General features: G+C 37.1%; 1 protein-coding gene and 1 long non-coding RNA gene across 4 annotated transcripts in view; both read left to right on the forward strand.

Moving 5' to 3' along the window:
• kay (transcription factor kayak) overlaps nucleotides 1-15,655 on the forward strand; it is a 51,196-nt gene that overhangs the window by 26,425 nt on the left and 9,116 nt on the right. Inside the window, exon 1 of one of the 3 annotated variants that reach the window (XM_066286890.1) lies at nucleotides 14,284-14,925. The exons of the other annotated variants lie outside the window; for them this stretch is intronic. Within the exon in view, the coding sequence (XP_066142987.1) occupies nucleotides 14,863-14,925 (63 nt within the window). The 5' untranslated portion in view covers nucleotides 14,284-14,862. Of the gene's footprint in view, nucleotides 1-14,283; nucleotides 14,926-15,655 lie in introns of those variants that run through there. 3 annotated transcript variants of the gene reach the window in all.
• Nucleotides 3,994-6,259, forward strand: LOC136341675 (uncharacterized). Its single transcript, XR_010732532.1, has 2 exons — nucleotides 3,994-4,909; nucleotides 5,853-6,259. It is a non-coding gene; the product is annotated as an uncharacterized lncRNA (long non-coding RNA).

Here is a 15,655-nt window from a genome sequence, read left to right on the forward strand (position 1 = left end):
ATGCAAATCGCATTTCCAAATCTTAACGGAAGAACGATTTTTGCAAAGTCCTCCTCTGACCAAACCAGAAAACTTTTCACTTCCTCTCACTACTAAGAATCGACTCAATCGACGCATTAAATTCGCGTTAGACCTACAATTATATAAAATCAGTGGGAATAGCCGCTGGTCTTTTTCAATGACGTCAAACACGACGAACGCAACCTTCAATATTTATTACGTCATTACTTTTACTTCGAAGCCTATAATGCAGCGAATGTTTGCAATGTTTTGAAAATTGTCGTAACGAGATATCTCGTGGAAGATTATCGACGATTTTTTGCATCCTTTTGCGAAAACCTCGCAATTTTTTTTACCCGTGAATTTTATATTTACAAACAAAATTTGTAAAAAAAATCAGTTAAGTTAAATCTTTTGAATAAAAGTGATTTTTATTATTGATGCTGTTGTTGGTTAGCAACTTTTAGAAACTTTACAAAGACTATTAAGTTCTCTTCTGTGTAATTTTGTTTTATTGTTATATAACAGTCTTAACATCCTTTTGTATGTAGGTCGTTGGTTTATCCGCTAAGGTGCCACCACAATTCCAATTTTGGTAATCGTGTTGGTAGTCGGTTCAATGATTTCTCTGATATTGTATATATAAAATAAATTGTGTTGTTTATCCTTTGTCGAATGCTCTAACGGTACCCAATACTTAAATTATGCATACTTCTTAAGGTGAATATGCATAAATTTCAAATATTTACCTTTTAACAATAAGGTTTAATTTTGAGTTATTTGTCACCTAATTATCGCTTATCTCCAGTAGGTAAACATCGAGGATTTGAGTTTCGCCGGAAAATGTGCCAAACTGAGCTTGTCCTATCTTTATTGCAACATTTATCACTTATCTTTATTTATATTCGTCCAAATATTTTAAATTGTTTATAAGGCACTAAGAAATTAATTTCCAAACTGGAAATATCGGCCTTGAAAGTTTTTAATTTTCCAGGTAATTGAGTACGTCTATCAGGTTTTTAGGAAATTTTGCATTCTTAGAACCCTCGAATGGCGAAAAATAAGCCACACGCATCAGCCTAATTAGATATTTTAAGTTAACAGAAAAATAATTGATTAAACTATCCGAAGCAGGGCCTCATGGGTACCATAATATCGGGTTTCTAAACAAAGTCAACGAATACATTAACCTGAGCCGGCCTACACTTGTCCGGCGAACATAACAAAGAAGTTGGTATTTACATTGAAAGGATGGAACACCAATTATCTTACGGGAGCGATAAAATTTAGAGAGGTCATTAGTCGTAAACGAGGTGGTCATTTTAAGGAGTTTCTAAAGTGTACCAAATGTGATAAACGATTTGAGGATTATTCCATGGGTGATGGATTTTTTCCTCAGGGTCGGTAACCCTGTTAGTTTACCTGAAAATACAAGTGAATATAAAGGTTTTAGGTACCACACCAAATTAAGCGACGTGAAGAACCTAGGGGCCTGTCAAAAGTAACTGGATGTACAATTTTTCCGATATTTTCCTTATTCATATATTTTTAAGACTAACACCTCTTTTCTGAATAACGTCCTTTTCAATAACATCTTCAAAATTTTCCTCCAAACAATTGTATTTATTCCATTTAGTGTTAAATTTCACGCTTCATCCCTGTTTTTTTTTTCTTTAGCGTTCGGAATGTTACCACGAAACATATATTTGTCATAGAACGTTAACTTAGCCTCACGGCTTTGTAAAGTTCTTGTTTTCGCCGCTTCCCGGAGGTACGCATGGCAAGATATACATATGTAGGTGACATGTTTTGGTGTTTAACTTAGTGAGGTTTCTACGATAAATGCTTAATCGGTGGTAAGAGCTCTCTTTTTACACCTTTACGCTCTAATGTGGATACTATTGACTATTACATTCGTGATCCTCCACTGTCCACCACGTTACACTTCCATACATTATTCTCCAAGTGTAGAAAAAAATTAATCTGTCATATAAAAACATTACGAATTATTAATTGTGGATTGATTAAACCCCTTCATCTTTAATAAGGGTTACGGAAACGGCTTCATAATGGACTTACCTTAAAGAGTTCCATCCTCGAACTTGCTGCTTAGTTCGGGGAAGCTGAAGGCTATATTTTATTTCGAGGAGAAATGTGCTACGTTTCGACCTCTAACAAAATAATTATTTATAAAAAGAGTCAAAAACAGGGGACTATACTCGAGATGAGAGCGATGGCAGGGAATATTCCGCTTCGTGGGGATACCCCAAGTTCGTCATCCGATAACTGCGTGGTAGTAAAAACTACTCATGGTAGTTCAAGGGAATAAGATGCCTGATTTAATAATTTAATTGAAATGTTGAACTGCTTTGAGTTTTGGATTTCGTTTATTAATGATTATATCAATTATTATATATATTACAATCACAATAATAATATGCATGTGTATATTATTTGTTCTTTCAAATTTGCATTACAATTGAAAGCTTGCAGAGACCTACTAAACGGTTTCAGTGGCGTGACATACAATGTTTTTTTACGAGCCGCTTTGGTTGACACTTTATTAGTTTTCTATATTTATGAAAAGTAACCTTTCAGTTGTTAAAAAATTATTACGTTCTAAGCTGAATAAAAAATATTTATTTACGTAAATGTTTTGCGAATGAGATTAGAAATGAATTTTCCTATCTGAACTAACATACTAAATCCTACATGTATAGTATAATATCGCACTTTTAATTTATTTTTTTATTAGTACTGAGTAGAAAATAGATTTTTGTCCGCTCAGCACCTTCTTTTTTCAACTCGGTTGGTACCGATCGTTTTTTTTTTATTTCAAATTGCTAACATTAGATTTCACAAAACAAGAATTTCAACATGTCTAAAAATGTTTGAACAACAATGAAACATTTGAGAACAACAAAATAATCAGATCAGAAGATCGGAAGGATCAGAAAAGTAACACTTCAAAAATCGGCCAAATGTTACTTTCGGGCATGATATACTTTCTTGACGATCCTAAAAATGACTGTTATCTCAAATTGTAAGTGTGTAAGGGAAACGAGTGTCCCAAATTCGACTCTCGCCATAGTGAACTCTAACGTTTGTTATAAATTTGTGAGAAAAGTCCTGAATTAATTTCAAGGTGTCAAACAGTCAAATTGTTAATCTCTTTTCTCAACCACGTTAGTTCGATGTGGGCCCTGCATGAATGCACTTTAGGCCTTAACAAAGACGTCTTTCTTCAACAACAGAACCAAAAATTACTTGTCGGTGCAAGTTGTAACAACTACCAACTCGTTTGTTTTGGTACCCAAAAGTCGAGAATCCATGTACCAAGTACCTACCCAACGTGGTGTAATATTTCGCATAACCAATAAGGAGAGACCACATGTTTTCCGTCTCGCTCGCACAGTCTACTCGGTGGTACCTCTACTACAGGATGAAGTACGTTGTTGTCGCATCTTTCAAAAAAAGATTAAATAATACTACGTTCTGGTTTTAATCTCTTGGGTGCTACGTGAGTACCTACATTGCTTTATTGTTTAGTTATCAGATCCGCCTGTTGATTTATTATTTCCTAAGATACGTTGTTTCGTGTTCTCAGAACTAATGTTTGGTGGGTTTTGTAAGAGGATGTGCTTGATTTAAGGATTTTCTGCTGCTAAATCCGACAACGTTGGTTCTTTGTGGTACTGCTCCGTCCCATGACGTCAGCCCCCATCGGTCACATGACGAGTGTCGCGCGTTTTATCTGCGACTGCAGTGTGGAACAACAATTTCAACAATTTTCGATAAGTCAGTTTTATCCGTGCGTTATTCCCAATCAAGTAGTCCGCGCTCTTGTTACTTTTTTGTTTGTGTGTGCAATCGTTTGTTTTTGTAATTTTACGCGCTGTCAGTTTGTCATTTGCTCCAATTTGTGTTGTGCACGTGCGTTTACATCAAGTTACGAGATTGGAATCACTATAAGCTACAGTACCAAAGGTCAGTAGTTTTTTGGATTGTCATTTGTTTTTAGGATTATTCCTTTGTCTTTTAACTGAAATGTGCACAATGGCATTGAGGATGCGCTTTTTGAAACCGTTTTATTCGGAGATATGCCGGGAGAGAACGTGGGTTTGTTGTTCGGCTGACGCAGTCTGATCGTAAAATCGTAAACGTTTGGCATATTTGGAAAATCCCAGTGGTAAAGCATATTTTTCTCATTATAATTTTATGTTTATGCTAAACGTTTTTCTTTTTTTTTTTTTGCATAAGAAGCTAATTAATTAAGTCCAGACTGGTGCATGAACTTTGCATTAAGTATTCACCCGAAGTACGGATCCAAGTGTCGTTCGTTAAATTCGGTTCAACATCAAAGGTTTTCAGTTCTATTCTAGGTTTTACTTAATTGCCAAGATCCAAAACACTATCTGATCCAAAGACTATTATTATGCGCTTGTAGATTTATTGGCTGTATAAACATGCAAGCATTTAAAATTTAATGTAATAATGAACTAATCAATTTACATGTGTGAACAATCCGAGGTAATGCAATTGATACGTATTTAAACCATATGCTCTAGGACCGTTACCAAGGTAACGTGGATGCTTACAATCAGATAATTTCCCTCTAGCTACTCTCGATATTATTATACAATCTTGATTGACCGTCGCACTGGATTCTGTTGGTGGTTGCCATCGATTTAAGTAAATACTCCGTACCCCTATAGCACAATCGAATGTAATTTACGTAACTGACGCCACAACTATGTTTGGATTTACAAACTGGAAACTGTGAATTTGAGAGCTGTGAACTGATGCAAGCCCGAGTGTAGCGCTATCCTCACATTTTTAGTGACCTTGTTCTTATCGAAAAATGAGCTGCTATTAGGAAGGATATTGCTCTTTATCGCTTCTCTGAATAGTATGTAAAAGTGTTTTTATAACCTGTTTTCAGGAACACCTAAATAGTTTGGGCGTGTATGTCATTAATGTTTCTAAATAAGATATGAAGAGGTTAAATCAATTTCAATCCTGGTGGGATTAATAATAGAAGTATGTACCTTTTATTTTTTCATTAATCAACAAAGGATGTTTCATTATCCTGTTTTGTTTGGTTGTCGTATGTTGACATGCAACTATTAATAATATTAGTATGCCAGGTTCTTCATTATTAAATGATTAAATAAAATCTTGTAGGAGGTAATGGCCATTTACTTAAGAAGTGCGGAAAGTGATTCTTTACCACACGCTGATTGCAGTTAACTAAACGCTGTGAAGAGATTATGAGACTCTTTGCATGCAAACTTGCGGTAAAGAGTTTTACTGCACACACGTCGATGGCCACGGCTCGATGCTATCTACAAATTCTCTTAACGTTAACACATCGTTTCGAGTTGTTTGGCTATCGGAAATCGGTGTGCGGTAGAATACCACTTTCCACACTTGTTAGGTAATTAACTACTCTCGAACACATGTGGTGAAGAAAAACGGCTTTTGCCAAATTGCGAGACTAAATTTTCCAATTTCCAAGGTTTTAGAATTTCGGCTCACCCCTCGCCAGCCGTAGTTAATGGAAATTCACAATTTTTAAGACATAAGACAATAAGTTACCTACTTATTAGGCAACTTCCTAAATAATGAAATAGTTTCCTCGAGATATTCTATATTCAAATTATAGAAAATCTGTGACTGCAATGGCAATAAAACGGTTTTCGCGCTATACGAAACGAACAGTGATTTTGTTCACTTTACACCCTGAGTTAATTAGATATCGCTAAATATTTTACGACTCGGAACTAATACATACTTCAATTTTTGTTACTAATGTTCATGTAAAACGTTCTACATTTTTTCCTCTCTTTCAGTGCCCTTATAAGGAGACATGTTAACAAAGCATGCGGTTTGTTTAATTCTAAGAAGCCCGTCGGTATTTGCAAAATTTCTCTGTAAACGATGTTATCTTATCAGGCGCGGTTTGGAAATTCCGTATAAAGCCAGAGGAAATACACACACGCCCTGAATTTAATTTTTTATGGTTTTAACCTAAATATTTTATAATTAGTATTTCGCGTTTTGTACTTGCTCAAAATGCGAAACTTTCTTTTTAACATTTGCCAATTTTGCAAAATCCTGGTGGTCGTCGCTTCTCGCATGTGCCATACATAGCGCTAAAATGTTATCTTTTTTCTGTAGGTAGGCGACGGAGTAGGTATCAATAAAATTGATGAACTAATTGATTTTGATGTAAATAAATATATCAATGTTTCCAGTACGTTTCTCATTTGTTTCTTTACGTGTGATTGATCAACCTAACGAAAGTATGTTGATCTATTGTACATTTCAGAACTGAAAAGGCACAAGAGACAAACGAAAATTTTGTTTCTGACCAAAATTTCTTGGACGGAATGCAACTCCGTGAAATAATGTTTCCCTTACCCACCCTTCTTTTACTAATGTTAAATGTAAAGCTACCAATAAAGTCTTAACTTAAACTCACATTGAACGTTATAGTCTTGAGATGAGAGACATAAATTTAACAATTAAATTCGCTAGCTTAACTATTTTTGTAATTTGATTTTAGACGAGTTGCTTACGTTTTTAGTGGCCTTATAAACCAGACATCCTGTATGCGAGTGTACGTTGTACGAAGTACGAAAGTATTTTATTATCGTGAAACAGAATAATGTTGATGGTGAGGTCGCACAAAGACGAGAGCTCATATTGTATTATGGTATACCACGGTTTATGGTTTTTATGGTTCTCTATATAAAAGTAATAAAAGAACAGCTAACAATACCAACATTCTTATTTTCGGACATCTCATTTTTTTACAACTTAACGCAATGAAATAAAAAAAATTGTAACACATTTTTAATCTCAATTGTTGCATTTTTTTACTAAAATAACAATGAAATCCGTGGAGCAAGTTTTGACTTGACAACAACATTGAGGAAACTATGTGTCAGTTCAAACTATCCACACCGGCCCGGATAAAAATAGCCCAATGGAAAGCGGTCAAAAGACAAAATTCATTTACCCGATCTGAATTACGTTTCATATTTTTTAAATAATCAATTTTATTTTTTGAATTACAGTTGACTATTCCAAATTACAAGTACTATTCCGAATTACAAGCGACTCGTGATTTTTTCTGAATTACAACTAAATTATACTTGGCGCTTTCTAAATTACAGTTGGAAATGGCGTAGACAGCATGAAAACATAGTGGGAGAATGTAAAATAATGTAAGAGAATGTTACGGAATGCGAATAAGTGCGAAACAACTTTAGTTTATATCGGAGAAAGCTTAAAAATGTTAAGAAATTTGCCGAAAGTGGTACTGTTAAAGAAGAATATATTCCAATATTGCAAGTGGGCGTGTCACATTTGTGTTAGCAGTTCACTCCCTTTTATCACTTATTGAAGTATGTGTTTTTCAAAAGTACACATACATAACGTCTTTGTTTGTTGAGTTTTTTTTCTGTGATTATTATTATTTTTTAATATGGCCGACTAGGCCTAAGTTATCCCTAGGAAAGTCTGTGTTCGCCGGGCGGCCAGTTCTGGAGGTAAACCGATTAAAACCATGCCGCAGCGTTTGGGGCACACTGGTGGATCTGGGGGAAGCTCGCCCACGGCTGGATATAACCCGTCGCTCTCAAAATCCCGATTCAGTCTCCGCAGATTCGCTACGACCTGCTGACGCCACAAATTCGTTCTCCAGTGGCTTTACTCCTTTTCCCCACCAACGTCACAGTTACGTTTTCAGACGACGTATATACGTGATATAACCTTAAAACTAGCGGTACGCCGAAAACTAGTGCTGATCGATCGTTCCTTGGCCGCGACGGAAATTCAAAAACGATTGTTGGCATTTAGCCCTTGAAACTTGAAGGGCTCTACGTTGAAGATTCGTACAAGCCAAGTTGCAATTTTAAGCGCTAACGACAGTTATGTGATTTATTGCTGACCGTAGTATCTAGCTCATCACAAAGACGCTCTTAACAGGTTTAAAAATTTACAACAGGCCTTTATCTTTTCTTTGCTACCAAGGGCTTAACGGATCTAGCCATTACTTCATTATTGCTTCTACCTCCTGACGAGGATCAAACTCATAAAATTAGTCGTGGCATTTTTATCTGTGCTGATAATGTAATTTTATGGTCTAGCATCGTTTATTGAGGCTGAACATGTTTATGGGGCAACCGATGATAGACGAGAAATGTTAATAGATTAAGAACAGCACTACTCGAAGATATGGCGTTATTACCGCCCGTTACCGAAGAACGACATTCCTGGCAGTTTTCACCTTTTTTTTAATTTTTTTTTTTTTGCACTCCAATGATTGTCTGAAATCAGGCCAGTGGCATTTCCCACAATTCCGACTTTGTATCTGTCCCAGTGAGGGAAAATGCTCGTACCGTAGTACCGTGTATATACAAGTGGATATTTGCAGTTTAACGTAAATAAATAAACCTCATACAGCTTATAATATACAAAAACAGAAAATCCTTGAAACGTTTTAGCGCTCGTATGGGAATTTTCAATCGTTTCGCAACTTGCTCGCACGATAACTCTGAATTGGATGTTTTTACCATAACGAAGCTTTTCAGACCAACTGTGGAAATCTAAGGTCGTGTGCAGTCTTTGTTTTATAAATACGCAGAAAATTGTTCAACGATCGATTATGCTGCCACTTTATTGTTGAAATTCTTCCTCATTGTTGTCGTTCAATAAACATGCAGAAGCAGAAACATTCCATCGGAAGCTTTATCTTAGACCAAACAATATCCGATTGTTTCCATCTGTCCATTAAGGAAGATAGAGCTTTCTGTTTTTTTTTTTTCAGTTTTTTCTTGCAGACATGTTATTATTATAATGTCGGTAACTTTCTTTCTAATAAGAAAAAGTTTATCGTCGAATTTCGTATTTTTCCCCCAACGTGCCAATAGAGGAGTACTGTACCTAAGTCGTTATCATAAATATGATTTTCAAGATTCGCTTCCGGCGAGATGCACTTAATAAATCTTATTTACAACTAGTTGTAATTTAGGTCTTAGCAAAATATCCGTGACTCATATATTAAACGGATCAAAGATGCGTTTGACACTCACTTTTGAACGGAAATGGCGAGTTGTAAAGCAATAAGTAATGGCGCCACTTTGGCAGTTGAATTGTCTACGGGGCTACTCCGCATTTTACTTAAGTCTCCCAATATCGGGCTTCTTTTTGTTTAATTTACGTTTGCGATTTAAATATTTATACATGTACTTGGCAATAGTTATTTTATCGACCTTAACTAGTTGATGCCACCTCTTTTTTTCCATTCGCCGATAAGTTTATCTGGCCAATTAATTTTCAACGTTGTCTTTTGCCTGTAGACAGACATCTTTTTCGCAACGGTATTGGATGTATAGAGCAAAATCTGGCAACGTTGTTGGAATGCGGTAATTATTGTTTGGGAGCCACTTTTCGCCGAGATCGGAAATACCTCGCATACCAAGATTTGCCTGGTTAAAAGCACGCGTCCTAATTGCTTTTATGGCTTAATGTTTATGGAACTTTGGAATATTCGGGGAAACCGTAAAGTCTGTTCGAAAGTTTAGTCGAATCCAACGGTAAATGGGAAGGATTAAGTGCCATGGGAAACAGATCAGCAGACGCAGATTAGCACCCTTCAGAGGGGACATTGTTCGGTGGTTCGTCAGACGAACGAACACATAATCCAAAGTATGATTGGGTCCATCCGCACATAATGCCCACTTTGCGGACTGACGTATTGTAAAGTTAGCGTGACGTAAGAAGTTGCATGCTGTGTAATAAATTACGGACCGCTTACGTTGCTTCGGTAAATATTTAATCTTCCTACTATGTTTTAAACGGTTCACTTTTTTACGTTACGTGAATCAATAAACCCGGCTTGAAACATCGACAGTCACATAACACGTTGCCTCTCACTTGTCATTGCTTTGATTGAACAGGTCAACAGAGATGAAAACCTGTGATGTCATGATCAATGCTTATTTCGTAGGTTTTACTTTCATTTGATTAAACAATTGTAACTAATTTTAACATAAAAAAATCTTCTAACTGCATTCAGTAGTGAATTTTCTAAGAAAATCGTTGATTCATTCTATTTATTTATTCACAGTTCGTATATATGCAGGTGTGTTATGCAAAGTTCTTGACTAGCATCTGTAGTGTGTTTATGCGCAAGCCGTCGAAAATGCATATGCTACATATGTGTGTTTACTATAAGCAGCAGGTCCCCTTTAGGGAATGGCGGCTCGTTTGATATCAGAAGATGGAATAGAAAAATGTATGTTGATTTTTTTTTATTGAACATTAGAAGGGCCACACAGGTGAGATGTAAGTAATGAATAAACATGGTATAAATAAAATGTATCTTATCGGGGCCATGATCCTTTTACCTGCTTAAGAGCAGTGAGCAAATTATCGTGAAGCATTAATTTGGAATTGGTCCCAAGACCGTTTTCTCAGCTCTACGCCGCGTACAGGCGTGGATAAAATGGGTGGAACCATTTCCAGTCAACTATGCCTTTTCTTGTTCGTTTGGCACCACTTGCAGAAACGTGACAAAAATTACATAGGCTCGATGGAAAATCTCTTTTGTTTCGAGAAAAAGCTCTTAATCAAGGAATTCTAAGTTCGCCAAGAAACTGAGACACACATATAAGGAATACTTTGAAAATTAACGTATTAAAAGAAGTGTCACGATCAGCTGTAATAAGCTCATACAAACGACTGAAGTGGTGCTTACGCCTCCAACCGCGATCCAACTGGGCTCAACGGACCTTAAACATTCAATAGGTAACTATTTTTTCAAAATAAAAATGCTGTGGTCAGGCTTCGAAAAATATTTTTCGAGAGAGCTCTATTATTTGGAAGATCTTTTCTCGAATCGATCTCGAAATTTTCTACTTAAACTGTCGACGACATACATGTCATAAATCAATAGATCGGGGAATTCTAACTATGCCAAGTAGAGGCGTTCGTCGCATCGACAGAGATTTCGGGGTTTTGTCTCTATCTGACAAAAGATCGAGAAACATTTTTGAAGATTCCGTAATAATTACTCGAAGTGATCTTGAACTCTCTTTAATATTGCATGCAACCCTCGCACTCAGTAATACGTAATGCAATGAAGGAATTTAATCGAAAGTAAGATCGATATATTACTTTATCGTTCGCGACTACGCCATAACAATAAAATACACGTAAACAAATATAATTTCCCACTCAATTATCACTATGGTTTGAGACTGAAAAAGGAGCAAACTTCGTGGATAATATCTCTCATCAAAAACCCTTGGAATGTTGGTCCCATTAATTACCCGAACAGTAAATGCTACAGCTGTGAATTATGCGTACCTATTACTATATATCTCCTAATTAATGCTCCCATTTAGTGGCTAACAAAACCTCCATCGCCTTGGGCACCACTTTAACAAATCAAATGTTACAACACAAAAACTTCCAAGAACCGTGCAAATAGATTTCAATTACCAGCCTCTAAACCAACTTCCTGTGACAAAAAAGGAAATAATTGTTGTACCAAAGGTCGTGCAACAAAACGTATTTTTCTCTCAATTTTTCTGATTAGTTTTTTACCATTTCGCAACGACGAGAGCGTTGCCGCTCTGCGGCGGTAACAAGAAATAATCGCGGTACCATCAATGAAACTTTTACTATATCAGGCGGCCATTCATAAAATCTGGTAACATTCCCTAGAGTATGAGTCAAAATTCTTCTCGGAATGGCCGTGTCGTATCTTGATCGTTGCAGAAAAATAATGGGTTCCGGGGAACCTCGACTATCTGCGTGTGGTTCAGATGCTGCCAGTTGTAGACTCGTAGTTCTTCGTACCTGGCCGTTGTTGTAGGAAATCATGAGTCATCTGAAAAAATTAATCTTTAATCCGTACCTTTAAGACTTATTATTTTTTTTAATAGTAATTGGTGACTAGGAAAGCTTATTAACACGGTAAAATAATCGGCAGAGTAAAATTTGTGCGGTTTTGCATTTTTATTGTTATTTTTTAGATTAATTTAATAGAAAAACTTGGTCTATTTTGAACCACAAAAGCTCAATAACCATAAATCTCTTCGCAAATCCCAAGCTGAAAATTATTGTCTTCCACGTCTATTTCTGTCCGAGAATACTGCGAACATTTCAGCTGGAGGCAGTTAAAAGGAGTTTGGCATTGGACCAGGAAAAATTACCTACTCGGACGTTGATTAATTGATTGAAAGCAAACAGTCCGTTACTCAAGTGATTTTCCTCATTAGGAGACTAATTTCTTTTGTGCGATGTATTTCGGTACTGCGCATAATACTAGTACTTCTTGGTGTCATTTGCTGTTCGCCGCTTTAATTTTTTCAGCACAAGTGTTTTCCCAGCAATTTAACCGGAATAACACTTTTTTCTTATTCTAATAAGTGAAAGATCTGGTCACTTCGTCAGGAACCGACTGGTACCAACTTGTGGTGACTCATGTGACTCCACACAATATTAAGTATGCGTTAAATTATCGTCTACGTCTGGTATTAACGGATCGAAATGTAATTATCATGTGGTTCAGAAATGTTGGTACTTACATATTACGTTGCAAGGTGAGTTGGGCGCTTAACTAAGTTTTGATTTTTATTATCACATAGTTTTTCTACCAACTTTAAACGAAAGACAAAAAATCAGTTCAGTCCAGCTTAGTACACGCTATTAACGATTAATCAGGTTTGTTTAGCAAGAAGAACTGGCTGTCGAACTGTAAAGGGGTTAAGGAGACGACTCGCAATTTGGTCAATTTTGCTTTTTGTTGTATACCATTCGGAAATGGTGCCTGACGCGCAAGTGGGGATTCTTGGAGTGGCGGAGTAGCGTACTACGTCATGTCCAGGAAAGGTCTAGTTGCTTAAAGTGCAAAGAAGCTGAGAAAGGTTCACACATTAATACCGCAGGGTGGACATATACTATAGAAAATAGCAGAAAAACGTCAATGCCAAAGGGTTCGCATCGGCGCTACCTACTCGTTTCGGCCAACCAGAAGTGACATTGAATACTTTTGCATCGGTAGTATAAGCCCGACCAAAATCTACGAAGAATTCTTCGTCAATCACTTGATACCAAACGGTCAAATCCTTGGACTTACTCGTTTGCGAATTCGATTATTTGAGGTTACTTCGCCGTTTGCTAAATTCTTCAGCTTAAACCTCGCATGTAACTTTTGAATCAAAGGACCGATATAAGTGGACCAACCTGCGACTATCGATATCTCTCAATATCAACTTGCAAATTTTACCTTCCGCACCCGAAACTGCTTGCCAACCACAATATCGTCGTTGTTTGAATTGAAATTGTGCATTGACGTCTGCTGTAGGAAATTTGATCAAAAGCGACAATATTCTTCGATCTGGTGGCCTAATGATTGCCTAGCGAATGACCGCTTTTATGGGTCCAACTGATAGGATATCATTCTTCGTTCGCCCTTCATCTTTTAAGTCCGACGATTTTCTTTGGCCTTCATTGAGTTTGTACATGTGGCCGAGCTTGAATTACCCGTGCCTAGTTGTTACTTGTACAGCACTCACTGGTACTCATATGTTCATTTTTTCTACGCGATACTCGCTGTAGACTAATTAATCCCTGGGCTTTCATGGGTTTCATATGCCCGAATTTGATGAGTGCCTGCAGAAACTTCAACCCACGGAAGCAATTAGGTGGCGTGGCACGACAGGTACCATGCGACTTAACTGGAGGCGCTACCAATTGAATTGGACAATAAATTATATGTTTACTGCTATCATAACTTCTTTGTTTGTTATAACCGTTTACTACGAGCAGCGCATTTTAAGAGATTCGTCAAGTTTCTCCTGCCGCAGCATATCCTCGTTGAATTTCCATTCTTATTCCTTCATGTACACGACGATGGTGGTCTTTTGACGGTTAAAGCTAAAAATTCTGGAATGGCTCAAGGATTGTCCAAAATTTCGTATCCTGAAATACGGACACCTAACGGTAAAACTGCGGTGCGATGGGTTCGTAGCTCGTAAGCGAGTCAACTCGACGTTAAACGATTATATTATCAACAATGATTCGTAAATATGAACTGCAACAATACTAAACCTAATCCTCTCAATTATAGTAATTTTAAATTCAAATGCAAACCTGCACCTACTCGGTCAGCAGCAACAGGCCTGACAGCGACGTACGTGTCTATTTTTGCCTACTCCTGTGGGCGACGCACCAAAATTCCCAGCAAAATTGGCAAAAGTCTTATTTCAGTTTTAATCTCGAACTTGCCGCGATTGGAACGTTCGTTCTGATCAAGGCAAAACGCCTTTTTTTTTCGAACGAACGACGATTTTTATCGATTACTATATTGACCACTGCTCGGTTCTTCGCGCGAAGATCGAATCCCATAATACGCTTGTTTTTTCGACGAACGCCTTAATTTTCGAACGCGTCCTTTTTCGCCCCGCGAAAGGACTTTGACTCTGCTCACATCCAGAAGCCGCCGTTTGTAAACCTTCAAAATCACTCATTTCTTTCTTTTGCAGCTTTTACTGCCTTTTTATTTCTATTGATACACTTTGGTCATATAGATTCGACTACTCTTTGTTTGCCCAAAAAGGTAGACATTTCTGTGCGTTTTATCACAGGCGACGTTAACGCGTTGGTATTGTTGATTGTTATCATCAACGCGTGGTGGTTATAAATATTTTTTAATAGTAATTTTTTATCACGTTGGTTTTTCGGAACTTTTCGGGAAATCGCGCGTTCTCTGTTACCCATTCGGCTTCGCTCACCCGTCTGTTCTTATTTTCCGTACTGGATCTTTTCGGTATTGCTGAAGGAATGGATTTCTTAGACCAAAAAGATCTTACGCACTTCCTGGCCCAGGAGCTGTTATATCACCAGGTAAATTGGCTAAAGATCAGAACTGACTTACGTCAGCAAATTTCAACCAGTGGCGGCGTCGGACACGTTATGTTCGTTAGTACGACTTTGTGTACAAATCTTGCTTTTTACCTTGACGTATCGCCTAGTGGATATTAATGGATTTTATCCAAAATCTAGAGAGTGTTAAAAGGACTGATTCCCTAACGACAGAACTGTTAATTCTTACAGAATCTTCTATCCACATGAGCGGATTATGATGAAAACTAACGCAGTACACCTTCAGAGTCCTCGTTTGTTAATAAATTTTCTATGACATTCAATAGTTCAATATTGATTAGAGTTGTAAGGTGTAATGTGACTATTTTTAGCGAGTTATCATATATCTAATAAGGTGTGGATGCGATAAACGATTACCTTTTAATAAGTCGGAGTTATACGTAGATGGCTTAAGATATGATGGCACATACAAAAATATCGCAGGCTGATTCGGGTTTTCAAATTGGAAGTGCCCAAGCAAAATCTGGGCTGATTTCAGCTAATACATGATATTCCATTCTTGGAAAAAAGGGTTGCAATTAGTGTTTCCTAAGCATAAAGCTATGAGTAAAACTTGCAGCAGATCGTGGTTTTATTACATTCCACATTAAACAAGGTCACAGGTGAATCAATGGGCAAAATTTACTTGTTTGGCTACTGTACCGGGTGTAATTTAGTTTACACGGGGTTTAAGCCTTATATATTCGCATTT

This window comes from Euwallacea fornicatus, chromosome 10 (genome assembly GCF_040115645.1).
Source record: "Euwallacea fornicatus isolate EFF26 chromosome 10, ASM4011564v1, whole genome shotgun sequence".
Lineage (NCBI taxonomy): Eukaryota > Metazoa > Arthropoda > Insecta > Coleoptera > Curculionidae > Euwallacea > Euwallacea fornicatus.